Source organism: Drosophila willistoni, chromosome 3R (assembly GCF_018902025.1).
Source record: "Drosophila willistoni isolate 14030-0811.24 chromosome 3R, UCI_dwil_1.1, whole genome shotgun sequence".
In the NCBI taxonomy this organism is placed as follows: Eukaryota; Metazoa; Arthropoda; class Insecta; order Diptera; family Drosophilidae; genus Drosophila; species Drosophila willistoni.
In genome coordinates, this window is record NC_061086.1 from 18,249,121 (window position 1) to 18,264,311 (window position 15,191).

The following is a 15,191-nucleotide window of genomic DNA, read 5'->3' on the forward strand; positions in this document are numbered from 1 at the left end:
TTTGTTTGCTTTGTTGCTTTGTTTTCTTTCAGTTTTTTTTTTGTACTTTTTTATTTTTCTGTTGTTTCCTTTGTTATGAGCGGGGGAAAAAATAAAGAAAAGCAACAGCCCAGACATTTGTAGCTACATTTGCAGAGACAACGACAACTAAATAAAATTCAGAATCAGAATAAACGTAAAACAAGTGGACCAACAGCCAACAACATTTGCAACGAAGTCCTTATACTCTCGAAAAGTTTTAGTCCTATAAAGAATTATTTAATACATAACAAAACTCTAAATTCTAAATTAAATTAAATAAACAAATTGACACTGAAAGTAAAGAAACCTTCATAATTAAATAAATAATTAAATAAATAAAGCTAATTATATCCAAGGTTTTTCGTTTATTCCCGTTTATTTCATTGCAAATTTTAATGTTCTTTAATTTACAAACATTAGTATAAATAGTAGACACATTTTTAAGTACAAAATCTAATAATACAAACGAGATAAATGATTGTAAAGTGAATAAATTGTTTATAGCAGGAAATATGAACATTATGCAGTCCCAGATGTATTTTTTTACCCGTTGCCAACTTAAATGAATATACTCTATGCAAAAGGGTATACAACAAGAACAAAAAATACATGGAAAAACGTTGCGAGCATAAATCTCATCAATCAAATGGAATTGTGCGCATAAAGTTATCGGCTCAACTTACAGCGGATAACTCAAACCAACTTCAGTTCTCGCTCCCATTTTCATTTCGATTGCCTTCCCTTTGTTCCGGGCAATTCAAGTTTATCGTTACAATCTGATGAAGCTGGGCCCCCCCCTAGGCAAGCTAGTGTTGCTCGAATACATATGTAAACGGATATATTTTTTTTTTCATCCATTTATTTTTTATGTTGTTATTTGGCTTGTTCTATGCTGGCGCATTAAACACAAAATCGAGCTTGCTTCTGGGTTCTGAGTGCTGAGTTCCTGCGTTCCTGAGCCTAGGGGCTCCCTTTGATTGCGGACGAAGTGGTCTGAGTAGTTTTAAGCTCTGTTTGCTTTTCTTTTCCCACATTTTTTTTTCCTTCTGCTACGGTCGTTTCTCTAAATCCGATTTATTTGCATCTGTTTTTGGTATTGTTTTGGATTTTTTGTGTCTCTTTTCTGTGGTGTCTGCGGTTTAAAGTCCAAGTCCTGAGCCCCCCAACCTTGCAAGGGACACCAACACGGACACGGTTGGCATTTGTTGTTGGAAACTTCGGATTGCGCTTAATTAAGTCGCCTAATTATTTATGGCAAGTGAAGGGCTCCAGGGCCTATTGAGTAGGCCGAATGTAGAGAGTAGGCAAACAGTTGGCAGTCGGTGGATTTTATACCCATTTTATTTCAGCCTTCGGTTATATTGATTAGGTGCTCAAATATGAACATAATGGCACTCATTTACCGCCTTGGTCCCTTTAGGTCATATAGCTGCTTAATTTATTACAAAATTTTCAAGTGCGGCTCACTAAAGCAGCCGCCATGAGCGTTTCAATGGGGCTAATAGCTCGGCTTGATAAAGACTAAATAATTTATGTTTCATATTAGCTGTAAGAACTTTTCTAATAATTTTCATAACGTATTTTTAGATCAATTATTTAAAGTAGTTCTTTTTTCTTTTTTATTTGGTAAGGCACGCCCATGTTGAGGTCAATTGCTGAAGGAGAATTTCTTTTCCCATCCAAGCTGGTCGTAAAACGTTTAACGCTGTTGAGTTACCAAAACTTGCCAAGAGCAAGAAACTTTTTGTTACTGTCGATATTTGAAAAGTTGTTGCTAATTTTCCATCGTTCAAGTACTTGGGCAACTGAAATTTTATGTAATTAACTGAAACGTTTGCATTTTAATAGACTTTGCATTACCTACCAGAGGAAAAAACAAAAACAAAAAAAAGGTTTGAATTATGAATAAAGTTCGAGTGCAAGTAGTAGAAGTTTAGCCATTATAGCATAAACGAGCTGGAAGAGAAAACAATTCAGACGGCAGCATTTGAAATATAGAGACTTAGGTCACTTCCTATCAAGTATACGCAATGTTGGCTTTGTCTTTTGGTTCTAGCCAAAACATTGCTAGCATTTTTGCCCATATGTGCGGCAAAGCATGACTAATGACAACTTTGGCCGGCCATGTACATTCCAAGTATATATCATTTCGTTTAGCAAATAACAAATATTACCGCCCAACATGGAGATGCTATGCCAGAAAGACAGACAGACAGTTATAGAGATAGAGACACAGAGGGAGAAAGAGAGAAATAAAGATAAATAGTGTTTTGAAATGTTTCTGTTGCTTGCCAGATGAAACGAAATTTGTACCACACTCGACTGAAGCGAATGTGAATGAATGGATAGAACTCGGTTTCTCTTCTACACTCGGGCGCTTCCTTTTCATTTCCCCTCACGCCTCTCAATGTTTATGGTGTATATGTAGGTATATAATATAAATAAAAGCAAACAACAAGCCACAGCGACAACGAGCGCATTTGCAACATTTATTGAGTCGTTGAACGAGTTGAATGAGTTTGGGTTTTATTTTTAAACGATGGCTGGACTGAAGTGAGCACTGGCGAAGACTAAACGAGCGTACACAGTTTAAATATTGATTTACGAGCACACTCATACAACCACACACACACACAAATACATCTACACATAGACAGTCACAGACATTTGCTTGGACCGGGGGGAACGCATAAATTGATGACACACCAACCACAATACGGTAGCTGGCATTTGTTTGGTTCCTTTTTTGTTTTTTTATTTAAATAATGGACAGGCGTGAATTTTTATTTAAATTGGTAATCTTTGCAAAGTGCAAACACAAGAATATAATCGAAAAAAAATAAAAATAAAATGAACAAAGGATAAAGACAAGGAAAGAGACGCACGAAAAGAGTAGATTATCGAAGTGACATAAAAATAAAAATATATATATACTTTTTTATATTGAAAATTGATGGTATTTTATTTTGAAAAGAGTGTTTTATAATCGAGTGCGAATCGACATTTAATATATAATATATATACCTAAAATTAAAGGCCAAATCAATTCCAAGACGTCCTTTGAGAGTTAGTTGATAGTTTGATGTTGATTTCTTGAGTGTCAGTTAGTTCGTGCAAATATTTGGCATGTTCTAATGGCTGAACTTGGCTTTCACATTCGATTTACTGCCCAAGGACGTGCACTTAACCAACAAAGCTATAACCAAAACACTATTCAACTGAATGTCCACATCAGAGCCAGAGCTAATGTTGGCACATTTTGTGTTGCAAAAGTGACCCCAAGTCAGTTTGGCCATCAAGAAAGCCAAAGACACACACACACACACACACACACACACACACACACAAGCACTCTGATATTCCGCCTTGATGAGGCTCATTAAGAGCCTGCGGTATGTTTGCTGGCAATGGCAAACCTCAAAGTTGAGTCTACACTAAGCTGCACTTAAGATGCAGGTGCTTAAATTGGCCACCAACAACCTAATGGCAGAGATACTCAGGTGTAAACGATGCCTTAATCACTCAGTTATTGTCATTAGTTTCGCCTTAAAAATCTTTAAAAATAAATTTCCCTCTATGCAGTTAAAATTAAATTTTTAAGAGCACGCTAAGAAAATCGATCAAAACTTGAAATGAAATAAATGACAGCACTTTTGCCTGAAAGTAACTATGTGCAACATGTTCAAGTCAACTACTGGGACAGCTGAACAATGCGTCTTGCGGATGCGGATGCGGTTGCGGATATGGTGGCTTCTGCGGATGCCTTCGCTGATGCAGACAAAATGCGCAAATTGGTTTCACTTGACAAGGCAAGCGTGAAAACGACGTTGTTTTGTGTCTACCCTCGCCCAAAGGAGTCGAGTGGAGTGGAGAGCAACGAACAAAATGTAAGAAGGAGCAAAAAAAATGAGTAGAACTTTCTTTTACAAGTTGCGGTAAAAGTTTTACGCTTAACGTTGCACATTTGATTTGCCCACATGGCTTATGACAAATGTTCGCCATGTTGCTGCTGCATCCGCAAATCTCATGTGTTAAATTAAATTGAATTTGCCGCAGCAGCTGAAGAAAGTTATTTCAACACCTAAAGTGTTATTAATCCCGCCCGCATTGTTGTTGTTTTCGACTATTATTATTATCAAGAATTCTTTGCTGTGACCTTTAGTGCCAAAATAATTAAATTGAGCAAATGCCAGACTAACCAGAAATTCATTACGCCCACATCAGACGCATGCTTTAGCAACAACAACAACAACAGCAGGTGATGATGACGATAATGCTGCTATTCAACACGAAACTCATTGGTACGTAGAGACAGCCTAGACAGACTCTGGCACAAGCCAGGCAATAAGCTTTAGAAACACTTTGTCTTGTGCCTTTTCAGTCTTTGGTTTGTGCCTTTTGTTTTGCTTTCAATTATATTGTATCCTTGAACTGTGCTTAGGTAAATCACACGCACACAGCCATTTATACATACATACACACACACACACAGACACTTATCTATGTCCACTTTCATACAATTGTCCAAAAGGGCAGCAAAAAAATTTCAATAAAAGCAAAGTTTTTCTATTAAATACCTGACGCTGAAATGTATGCTATGCTTTTAGTTACAAATATTTACCTACAAATATGAAGGAATTTTTCTTTTGCTCAAACTTGAATCGGATTTGTTGCACTCATGCTGGACCAAGTTTGAGAAATGTTATTTGCCATTTTCTCTGCCTTTGCCATTTTCCTTTGGCTTCACGTTGCTCGAACATTAATAAATGCCAAGCTCTGCACTTGACTTGGGCTTGGGCCGTTGATTACATCCACTTTGGCAAGAAATAGTAGTAGAACATTGCACTCGAATTCCTCGATCCGATGATTGATGCCTGGCGACTACATCAATCATGTGTCTTATGCTTGAGTGATAATTTGATTGATTCACTATGTCAAAGTTCAGATTTTTGGCCATAGTGCTGGCAACGACAACAACATCTACAACTCTCTGTCGTTTATGCATACCGAATGAATGCCAGATCTCATGAATTTCACTTGCAAATTTCTGGCATTTGTGATTATTTATGTATGCAATGCAATCCGAAATGCAGTACGCATAAAACCAACTACCATGGTACCACTTTACGTTTGAATGGGGTTAAAGTGCATGAGCAAGGTGGTGGTTCCCTTTCCCACTGCCTTTTTCTGGTGCATCTGAAAATATTTCCATTGGTTGCCTGTGGCTTTTGTTGCCATTTCAGCATATTCCTGTGTTTTTTTTTCTCTCTCTATCTTTCTCTCTCTTTGGTATTTCTTCAAATGCATAACTAAATCAACTTTTAGTAAAAAGAAATAAACAAACTTTCTCACTGTGGTCTTAAATTTGGCTAGAAAAATTTGTTGTTTTTCTTTGAGCATTTTTTCTTGTGTTCTTTTTGATGTTTTCTCTCCATCTCCTTCTTTCGCTCACACTCTATCTCTCTGTCTCTCTCTCTCTCTCTCCACCTCTATTTCTCTTTCTTGTTGTGGCTCCCTCGACTTAAAGCTATTTTAAAATGATTGGCTTTTATGTCAATATAGCTTCTCAGTTGTTTTTGCTTGTTTTTCTTTCGCTTTTTTTTATGTTGTTGTTTTTTTGCGTACTTTTTCTCCTGTCAGTATTCTCTTACAGCTTGTTGACTGCGCTGCTTTTTAAGTGCCTCAATAAAATACAATAAATATACACATAAATTTTTATATTATCATTTTTCTTTGGGTTGCCTTTTCGCCTGCAGGCTGTCGGTGGGTCGCGGACAAAGTTGTCTTCGCGTTTTTTAATAGAGCAAAAAATAAAAAGAAAAGTAAAAAATGACGAAAAATAGATGAACGAAGAAACAAATGTTGAAATGAGACTTTTCTAAACATGATGAGCGAACAAGGCAAGGGGATCAGATCGTATTTCTAAATGTTTGGAGGTTTGTCAAATTATCAAATATTTGTTTAAAGAGAAAAATCAATCATATTTGGAATATATTTAAAAATAAGGGTAAACTTTATTAAATATTTAAACAATCACATATTTTCAGACTCCAAACTTTTGTTACATTATTTTTTTAACTCGTTAAAGCTGTACAATTGCTTATATATTCTTATTTATTTGTATAATTTTTAAAGGGAGTAAATATATTTGAAACATCCTTGCTACGCTTATGCCTTCTGGCAGCAGCTGCCAAATCGGTTTGCCATAAATCTTCCAGTTTCAGTGCACATGGTACCTTCACTTCAACACAAAACACACATATACATATATGTCCACATATGTATGTATGTGGGTTTTGTATATAAGGAAAAGCCGCATGGAATTAAATTAAAACGAAAGCTTCTGCTTGAAGGCACAAATCAAATTTTCACATCGACGCCTCCAAAAAAAAACAGAAAACAACAACACAAATCACATTTGCAATAAGTTTGTTGAAAATTGAAGCGTAAAATAAGCATTCGTCACTCACTTTTTTTCTCCTCCACACGCACATCTTCGTTTATTTTGTTTCTTTTTTTTTGCATTTTGAATTCGTTTCTGCCCCTAAGATAATTGTGCGTATAAATCTGAACAACCTAAACAGACCATACAAAAAAAAAAAAAAATAAAATCGAAAGAGAATTCTTTTTTTTTTCCTTTGTTGTTTTTGGGTTTGATTTTGAATTCGATTTGTTCGACGAGAGCGTGTTAAAAATAGCACGCACAATTGATTTATGAAAATTTATTGCACAAATGTGGAAATACACACACTTACACAGACTCATGTACATACATATAGTAGATACACACACACACACACACACACACGAAGACCTTTGGTGATGTTTGCTTGCCCATTGTGATATGCAACGTTTTTGTTTTTCTCTTGATTTCGATTGCCAAAATTAAAGCACAGCCAGCATCAGCAATGCTGTGGCAATAAAATCAAAGTCATAAAAGCTAATGAGCCCGAAAACTCCTAACTGATGCTCCCTTCTGCTTCTCCTTCATCTCCTCTCACCATTCCACACTTTTCGCGCATGATGAAAATCGTGACCATCTTTTTGCTCCTCACTACATTTCCTTCATAAAAATCAAACAGAACTCAGCTTAGCTCATAAAATGACAATGATCGGCGATGGCGATAGCAATGCCAATGACGGTGATGAAATGATGGAGCGAAGGAAGGGAACATGGGCATTGGTTGACTACCTACGACAGAAAACGCCATAAAATGTACGCAAATTGTTGTTGTTATTTTTCGTGTTGTTGTTGTTGTTATTGTTCTGGTATCGCTGTGAGCGCGCATAAATTGTGCTCAAATATAAACAAAACACAAAATTTTAAAAGCCAACTTGGTCGACTGAATGTTACTCTGCGTCTAGTCCACGAGATTATCGAAAAGTAAATGGAGTCTGAGACTTGATTTCTTACTCTGATCTTAATATTTTAAAACTTTACACTTGAGTATTTTTGATGTCAATAAATTTCTTGAAATAAATATCCATTGACAAAACTGATATTAGAATACCTCATCATAATTAATCAGAATTATTCAAAAATTTTAAAATACAAATCTTAAATGTTCAACAATTACTTTATATCTTTGCAAAACAGAAAATCTTTGACCGTATAACCTAAATATATATATTTCGATATAGTCAACAGTATGAGGTAAACTACTAGAGTGATATTTATTTGCATAAATTTTTTAATAATTCCATTTAACGCTCGAGTGTAGACTTCCAATCCTCTTAATAGGGGACGAATTATAATAGAGTTTTAAAAAAAAAGTTGAAAAGCGGTGACAAATGCATCCCGAAGTAAAAAATACACTCAACAGACAGTTTGATGGTAATACAAAATTTATAGACACCTTGGTAGAGTAAAAAGTGTATACTCAATATAAAAGGGCGTGTAGGTCATCATCAGAAAAGGCAGCAGCAGTAGAAGCAACAGTAGCCATAGCAGTTGATTTATGTGCTGATAATAAAACCAAATTGTTGCGCATATGTTAGACAGTGGTTCGTAGGTTGACTGAAAAGCATTCCTCAACTAGATGCCAAGGGGGGCAAGTGTCTACCCCTGTAATTGTGACACTGTCATATAGAAACTGAAATCTGTATAGGACTTAGACACACATACTCATATACTCAGAATTGTCACAAAGCACACGAAATTACTTACAATAATAGAAATTCCAAGTGGACAAAATGAACAACAATCAGAGCTGCCTGGAGAGCAGCAAGAAGAGCTCACACACCACATTGGGCAGCACATTCTTTGAGGACCTTTGGCCCGTTTTGCTGGATGAGAATAAGTGTCGTGTTGAGAGCACAGCAGCCGATTATTTCATACCAACGAAGAAATTCAATCAACTCTATTGGCATACATTCTTGGCCAAGGTGGGTTATCCAGACTATTTGATGCCACATGATTTGCGTTGCTGTAAGGCAGCCGAACGTCAAGATGCCTCCGAAGAGGAAGCAGAGCTGGCTGCCAATGAGGCAGCTGAGAATATGAGCAATGCAGCTCATGGCGATTACGAGAATTGCGGATCTATGGCTATACGACGAGTGGATAAGGAGATTACTTATCTGCGAGATAAGGCGAAACGTCGCGATAAGCTAGCCTATGAGTTCGCCAATCGTTCATATCCCTGGACCATGAAAAAACCCAAACTTGGCTTTGAGTTGACACCCGAATTGCGTAAATGCTTCAAGAAACCCATGGAGCTGCATATCCTCCAAGACATTAATATCCATAATTGTCAACTGATGCTGATTGATGCTGGCAGTGAAATATGTGTTGACGACTTCCAGCGTTGGATTAAATTTGGTCCGTATGTAAAAATGCTGGTGCTAGTCCGTTGTCCACGTGTCGAACGTCGCCTTCGCTTGCTCAATGTCTTCCATACACTACTGTACGAGGAGTGTGCAGAGAACTCATGGCACGAAGAGTTGGAGTGCTCGTTGCAGACAGGTTTTGAGCATGCCAAGAAGATGAAGTTACTCAAGGACTGCAGCGAATCATTCATATTTGTATTCTCGCAGTGCCGTGGCTTTTGCACCTGTGATACCTATAAAATTGTGCGACGAAGTTAACGTTATAGAAACCCACAAACACACACAAACACACTCACACACACACACATACATGTACATACATTGATTTTGTATTTCATATACTTGGCGCACAGGCAAACTCAGGTCTTTAACTGCAAAATTCCTAATTGAGCCTTGCAGCAAATTACCCATTGACTTCAAGCACCATGTCTTGGGGTCCAATTAGGTCTCAATACGCTGCAAATTCCGCACAATTTGTGTTTTGAGTGCCCGTCATGGCAAAATCGACAGCAACATGCATTTCCTGACGTTTCCCTTCCTGTTTCATAAGGAAGCCAATACACCAGTCATCGGTCGGATATCGGATGTCTTAATATGCCAATGGCCGCACGTCCCACTGCCATTCCCAGCAGTCAGAAGATGGGTGAGAGGGCAGAGGTGAGACATAATTTTATTTGCTGCAAATAAGAACAGAGAAACCTAAGAAAAAATTTGCTCCAAATCTCAACAAATTACCACAAAAGCTTAACAAACTTGAACTGATTATAAAAGTTGCTGGCAGAGAAAGAAGGAGCCCTCCCTTCGACAACAATGGAGGCCACAACAGACACTTGGGCTTGCAGCTAAAATTGAGTTTGGGTGCGCTTGTTTTTTTTTTTTTTTTGTGTTATACCTATATGTATGTATATATTATAGATATATATATATGTATGTTTTGTTGTGAAAAGTTTTACAAATGCGTTGTTGCTACATCATTTTCAATACACATTCGCATAAACATTGCATTATATTATTAAAAGTTGCCCTGTCGTCTGATAAGAACTTAAACTTTTCTTCTAAAAACGCCAAAACGAAAACGAAAATTGCGGCGACTGCGAAAACTTTTTCAAATACAACGCAGAGAGGGATCTAGAGAGAAAGAGAGAGAGAGAGATAGATACTAAGGAGAGGAAAAGAGCGACAAAGAGAAAGAGCGAGGGAGAGAGAGAGACAGTAAGTAAAAGAGTCCCTCATAGCTGGATGGGAGAGCAGGCCACTATGACGTATACGTAATGTGAGACAACTTATTAGAATTATTTATAACTCGTTTCATTGATTGTATGAGAGTCAACGCAATGATCTAGGCAAACCAGTTTGAGATTTTTGATTTGAGAGTCATCAGCAAAAAATACTCAGCCATATAATATGTATATTTAGAATTAAACTCAAAATAAAAAAACAAATCTATACATATGTATAGGCAAAACATTTGCTGATAAGAATAGTTCTGAGATAGGGCAAATTAAAAGAGTAAAGAAATGATATTTCAACCGCTTGAGAGAGAGGGAGAGAGAATGGGGATTGAGAGAGAGAATTCGCTTATATCTCTTGCATAAACATTGGCCTGCCTGGCCTTACCTTGTAAGTGGACAATGCTGGGGAAAGCCCGCCAAACCTGTTCCCATCTCTGGTAGCTCTGGGAAGAGTAATGTTGTGTACATATTTGCCATCGGGGAGTTCCACAACCCGCATAGAACTTAACGATGCCGCTTTATCGCATGCTGCTGCCTCGAACCCGATTCCATATACAGCCTTCGATCTGGCTAATCATCAAATGAGTAGCTCGTTTAGTCTGTGTTCAGCTGCAATCAGCATCGGTTCAATGAGCAACGCTTTATGCCTCCTCCTTCTAAGTCTTTGCCTAGGCATAGCTTTAGCTCAGCATCTGCCACCAAATAATTGTGGCAATATCTTTCACTATGAACGTTTCAATGATCGGTGGATAGGACGTGTCACGCCCCCACAAGATGGCTTAAAAAGTTTGGATTGGCTCATACGTTTTGTGGCCCATGGATCAAATATTGTGAGTGCACACAAAACGCACAATTTAGGGTAATAATCACATTCATTGTGTACTTTTTTTAGGCTGGAACTGTGAGTAATTTGCATCCATATCCAAACAAGGAGAAAGCCTACGAAAATATGTTTGCCGGTGGACGAGGCGAGAGCTATGTGACCTTTGACAATTTTCATGACGAATTGCCAAAAATAGTTCGAGTTGAATTAAATGGACAAGTGTATTGCACGGCCAGCGAATGTAAGTAATGATATGTGGGAAAAGCTTCAGCTTATGAAATGATCTAACTGGGAAACACGTGAAAAGCGATTAGCTTTAGCCGGCTAAAATTACAATCAATTAATAATTGCAGGGCATTGTGAATTCGAATATATATGTGCAATTTTTTGCGATCGCTTCTTACAACCGGTTTTCTTAACGTAAAATCATTTAACGTTTCTTTATTGGTTTTATTGCAAACAGATGGAGCTCCCTCAACCACAATGACCCGAAAGCAGCACATTTCTGTTTCAACAACTACTCAAAATGTGGGACATCATCCAGTGGTATATCAAAAGCCGAAACCGGCACCCACTCCACCACCAACTCCACCGCCAACAAGAACTCCAATACGTCTACCGAATTTCAGCAACAGCGGCGGTGGCGGTGGAGGTAGCAGCAGCAACAATAATGGTTGGCAGGGCAATCCCTTCCTGCAAGGATTCTTTAAACCAGAGACCATACATGTGGACAGCCCATCAAATAGTTTGGATGAATGCGGCGTGGAAGGATTCGCAGCTTTGCAGGCTGGCGGAGAAATCCTACCCAGAGGACGCTTCCCATGGCTTGCGGCTCTCTATTCGGGCACCACGGATTTGGTTTATCGATGTGTAACCACATTAGTCTCAAAACGTACCGTCATCACGGCTGCCCATTGCATTTATAGTATGGATCCTGATCGTTTGAGAGTCTATTTGGGGCGACATGATCGCAACATGAATCCCGAAAAGGGAGCCACTCTAATGCGAGTGCAAAGTGTGCGTACTCATCCGGACTTTATTGGCAATGTGGTCCCAGATTCGGATGTGGGCTTGCTGGTGTTAACCGAAACTGTGATATACTCGAACTATATAAGGCCGATTTGCTTGTGGACCAGTACCACACATTTGGGCATGAATGACAACGATGTGGCCGCTGTAGCGGGTTGGGGCCTTGATGAAAATGGCAAGGAAACTCAATTCCCCAAGACAGTCCGTGTGCGAACTGTGTCAAGAGAGGAATGCCTGCGTGAAATGGTTACAGCCAAGGATTTCCTAACCCCGCGCACAATCTGCGCTGGCAATAGTCAGGAACATGGACCCTGTCTGGGCGATTCCGGTGGCGGATTGATGGTATTGCGCAACGAACGATGGATGGTCCGTGGAATTGTCTCACTGGCTCAGCGCCGTGGAGATAACTGCGATCTATCTCGCTTCGTGATCTACTGTGATGTGGCCAGGCATTTGAACTGGATAGAGCAAAATATTGTCAGATAATTTCCCCGAGAACCGGAGACTGCCCTAAACAGGTAAAGCACCTTAAAATACACACATCCATAGGAGGTAAACAGGTATTTATAGAGATGATGTTGAACAATCAATATGACATAAGCCAAGACAAGAAGCCAACCGTTTAATTTACTATAAATCAATCAATCGAATTGATGCCATAAAAACTAAGAAATTCTCAATAAAAGCGAAAGCACATTTAAATATGTAGTTTGAATTTTTATTTATTTCGCCTTACCTTAATTAAAATAGATATCTGTTTGCATACATTAATGGATTCAATAGGGGGCCTGTCATTTGTCAACTAGTTTTTTGTCATCATCCCCCAATTTTGTAGTCCTGTGCAGGGGTCGTGCAAGTTATCGCTTTGTTATGATGGCCAACTGTAAGCTGGAGAGCAGTTATTAGTAGACTGAGAGATGATGAGTATCTTTTGTTCCCCGTTTATAAATATACATACCACAATTTAAATGAGTAGTCATAGCAGTAAACACGATCATAAAATATAAAAAAAAAGCCAAGTCGCCGAGTTGAAGGGGTTCCACTCAAGAGCAATGAAGATAGCTTTATTAACGTTGCACGAGGTAGAATTACCAGTTCGTTTGTTTAGCATAGTAACTCAATGTTCTCTGAGCAAAAGTATGAAGAGTCTGGAGCCGTATTAAGTATCAATCGACGCTTGTCGCGTGCGCAGTGAACAATTAGTGAAGAGCGCAGGCGGAACTTGATATTCACCACAAAAAAAAAAAAAACACAAAACAAAAAAACAGATCTAAACAAATAACTTATACAATGGGTCTAAATTGGCTCATCTTAGTCCTAGTCCTGGCCACAAGTCATGGCCAACTTTTACCGGAGAATTCGTGTTCCATGTACTTTAAATATGTTAATAACGGGGACAGCTTTGGGGGAGAAGTTACCCTGCCCACCCTAGTGCAAGGCCGCAATCGAGTCGATGTACGTTTCTCGCAGAGAGACACTCTTGATGTATGGCCTAAGTATAAAGACAGATTGTAGTTAGCTTGTCTACATCTTAGTTTTCCACATTCCACAGGATGCATTTGTTGGCGGCATTTTGCCATATCCCGATGAACAGACTATTCGGAGCAATGTGGCCAGTCCAAAGTATCGGATTACCTTTTGGCCCCATCCGACAACGGGTATATTGCCAAAACTGACCCGCTTAGCCTTCAATGATGCAACCCTCTGCACAGCAAGTGAATGTGAGTAAATCGGTCCCTGCCCCTTATTTTGGTGGTCTATGATTAATTACCCAATACGTTAATCTGTTTTAGATAATGCACCGAATAGCTACTTTAATCGCTTCTACGAATTTAACATCCTTGGTAGGATTAGATCACAGCCGCCCACGTCATCAGCAGTATTTAATCCCTTTTCTGATGATGAGCCCGATGTGAGTGTGAAAACAATTTTTTTCGATCAAACTGGTCAGTTGCCATGGCGACGTTTACCAACAGTGGAAACAAAAAGCACAGATCCGCCGCCAGTTCGTTGGCCCACCGATACGTTGACACCTCAACGTGCTCCTTTAATCTGGGAGTTTAGGCCAGACATTACAACTACCACTGCGAGACTACAACCTCCAGCCCCAACTGCACCACCACCTCCAAGTCAACCTGCAAATCCACCACCAACACCTGCTCCAACATCTCCACCAGTATTCCAGCCAAGTTTCACCACTTCCCCGAATGCCTTCCGTGGATGCGGAATTCAAGGCAGAGTAACTCCTTTCATACACAATGGCACACCGTTTCCGCGTGGAGGCTATCCCTGGCTGGCCGCAATCTATCACACGGAGCGTTTTGCATTAGATTTTAAGTGTGGTGGCTCCTTAGTTTCGAGAACTCAGGTCATTACGGCTGCCCATTGTGTGTACAGGATAAAAGAGGAAAACGTTCATGTTGAACTGGGACGCTACGATTTGAAAGACTTTATAGAGGACGGGGCTGTGAAACGAAAGGTTACGGGTATACTAGTCCATCCCGATTTTTCCACACTCACAACTGCTGATGCAGATATTGCTATCCTAACCATGCATAAAACAGTCGAGTAGGTTATTTCTCATATCCCAATTTCCATATCTTTCAAATCCCCTTTATTTGATTTAATATTTTGCAGTTTCGATGACATTATTAGCCCAATTTGTCTATGGCAGGAGAGTGACAGTGAAACGGTAGCTATTACTGGATCAGTGGCTGGATGGGGCAAAGATGAGAATGGCAACACCATGTCTCAATTCCCTCGAGTCGCCCAGGCAAAAATTGTCACAATGACAGAGTGTTTAACTAGCTGGATAGCCGTACAAAGGATAACAAAGAGGACTCTTTGTGCTGGCAACAGGGATGGATCGGGTCCCTGTATTGGCGATTCTGGAGGTGGCCTGATGGTCAAGAAGAATAACCGCTGGCTACTCCGTGGCATTGTGTCACTGGGTGAACGTGCCACCAATGGACAATGTTCTCTCGATCAATATGTTCTCTATTGCGATCTATCTGAACACGTATCTTGGATAAATGAAAACGTAAGATGGCTATCTTAATCTTTAAGTCTTGTTGATATTTCAAATATTAGATAAAAATAAAATTTATGTTAAACAATTTGCCATTGCTTAAAACAAGTTCTTGACTATATGGGAAAACTGGTTACATTGAAGATTTAGTTTTTCAGCTTTTCAGTGTAACAAATGACTAACGTTCTGCTGAGAATTGGCCAAAAATATCACAAATAAATGTCCATAAATC

At 39.0% G+C, this 15,191-nt stretch overlaps 3 protein-coding genes across 3 annotated transcripts; all 3 read left to right on the top strand.

Moving 5' to 3' along the window:
- Window positions 1-7,754: 7,754 nt before the first annotated feature.
- LOC6647385 lies at window positions 7,755-9,205 on the top strand. The gene has a single exon (XM_002070647.4). The coding sequence runs from the start codon at window positions 8,215-8,217 to the stop codon at window positions 9,103-9,105; it is 891 nt and encodes a 296-aa protein (XP_002070683.1). The 5' UTR covers window positions 7,755-8,214; the 3' UTR covers window positions 9,106-9,205.
- Window positions 9,206-10,685: 1,480 nt separating this feature from the next.
- Window positions 10,686-12,639, top strand: LOC6647384 (serine protease gd). The gene is made up of 3 exons (XM_023178495.2): window positions 10,686-10,909; window positions 10,972-11,143; window positions 11,366-12,639. Exons 1-3 carry the CDS (start codon window positions 10,709-10,711, stop codon window positions 12,415-12,417), a joined length of 1,425 nt encoding a protein of 474 aa, XP_023034263.1. The 5' UTR covers window positions 10,686-10,708; the 3' UTR covers window positions 12,418-12,639.
- A 548-nt stretch (window positions 12,640-13,187) lies between these two features.
- LOC6647383 (serine protease 44) lies at window positions 13,188-15,006 on the top strand. Its single transcript, XM_023178660.2, has 4 exons — window positions 13,188-13,416; window positions 13,484-13,652; window positions 13,725-14,499; window positions 14,569-15,006. Exons 1-4 carry the CDS (start codon window positions 13,222-13,224, stop codon window positions 14,987-14,989), a joined length of 1,560 nt encoding a protein of 519 aa, XP_023034428.1. The 5' UTR covers window positions 13,188-13,221; the 3' UTR covers window positions 14,990-15,006.
- Window positions 15,007-15,191: the final 185 nt, after the last annotated feature.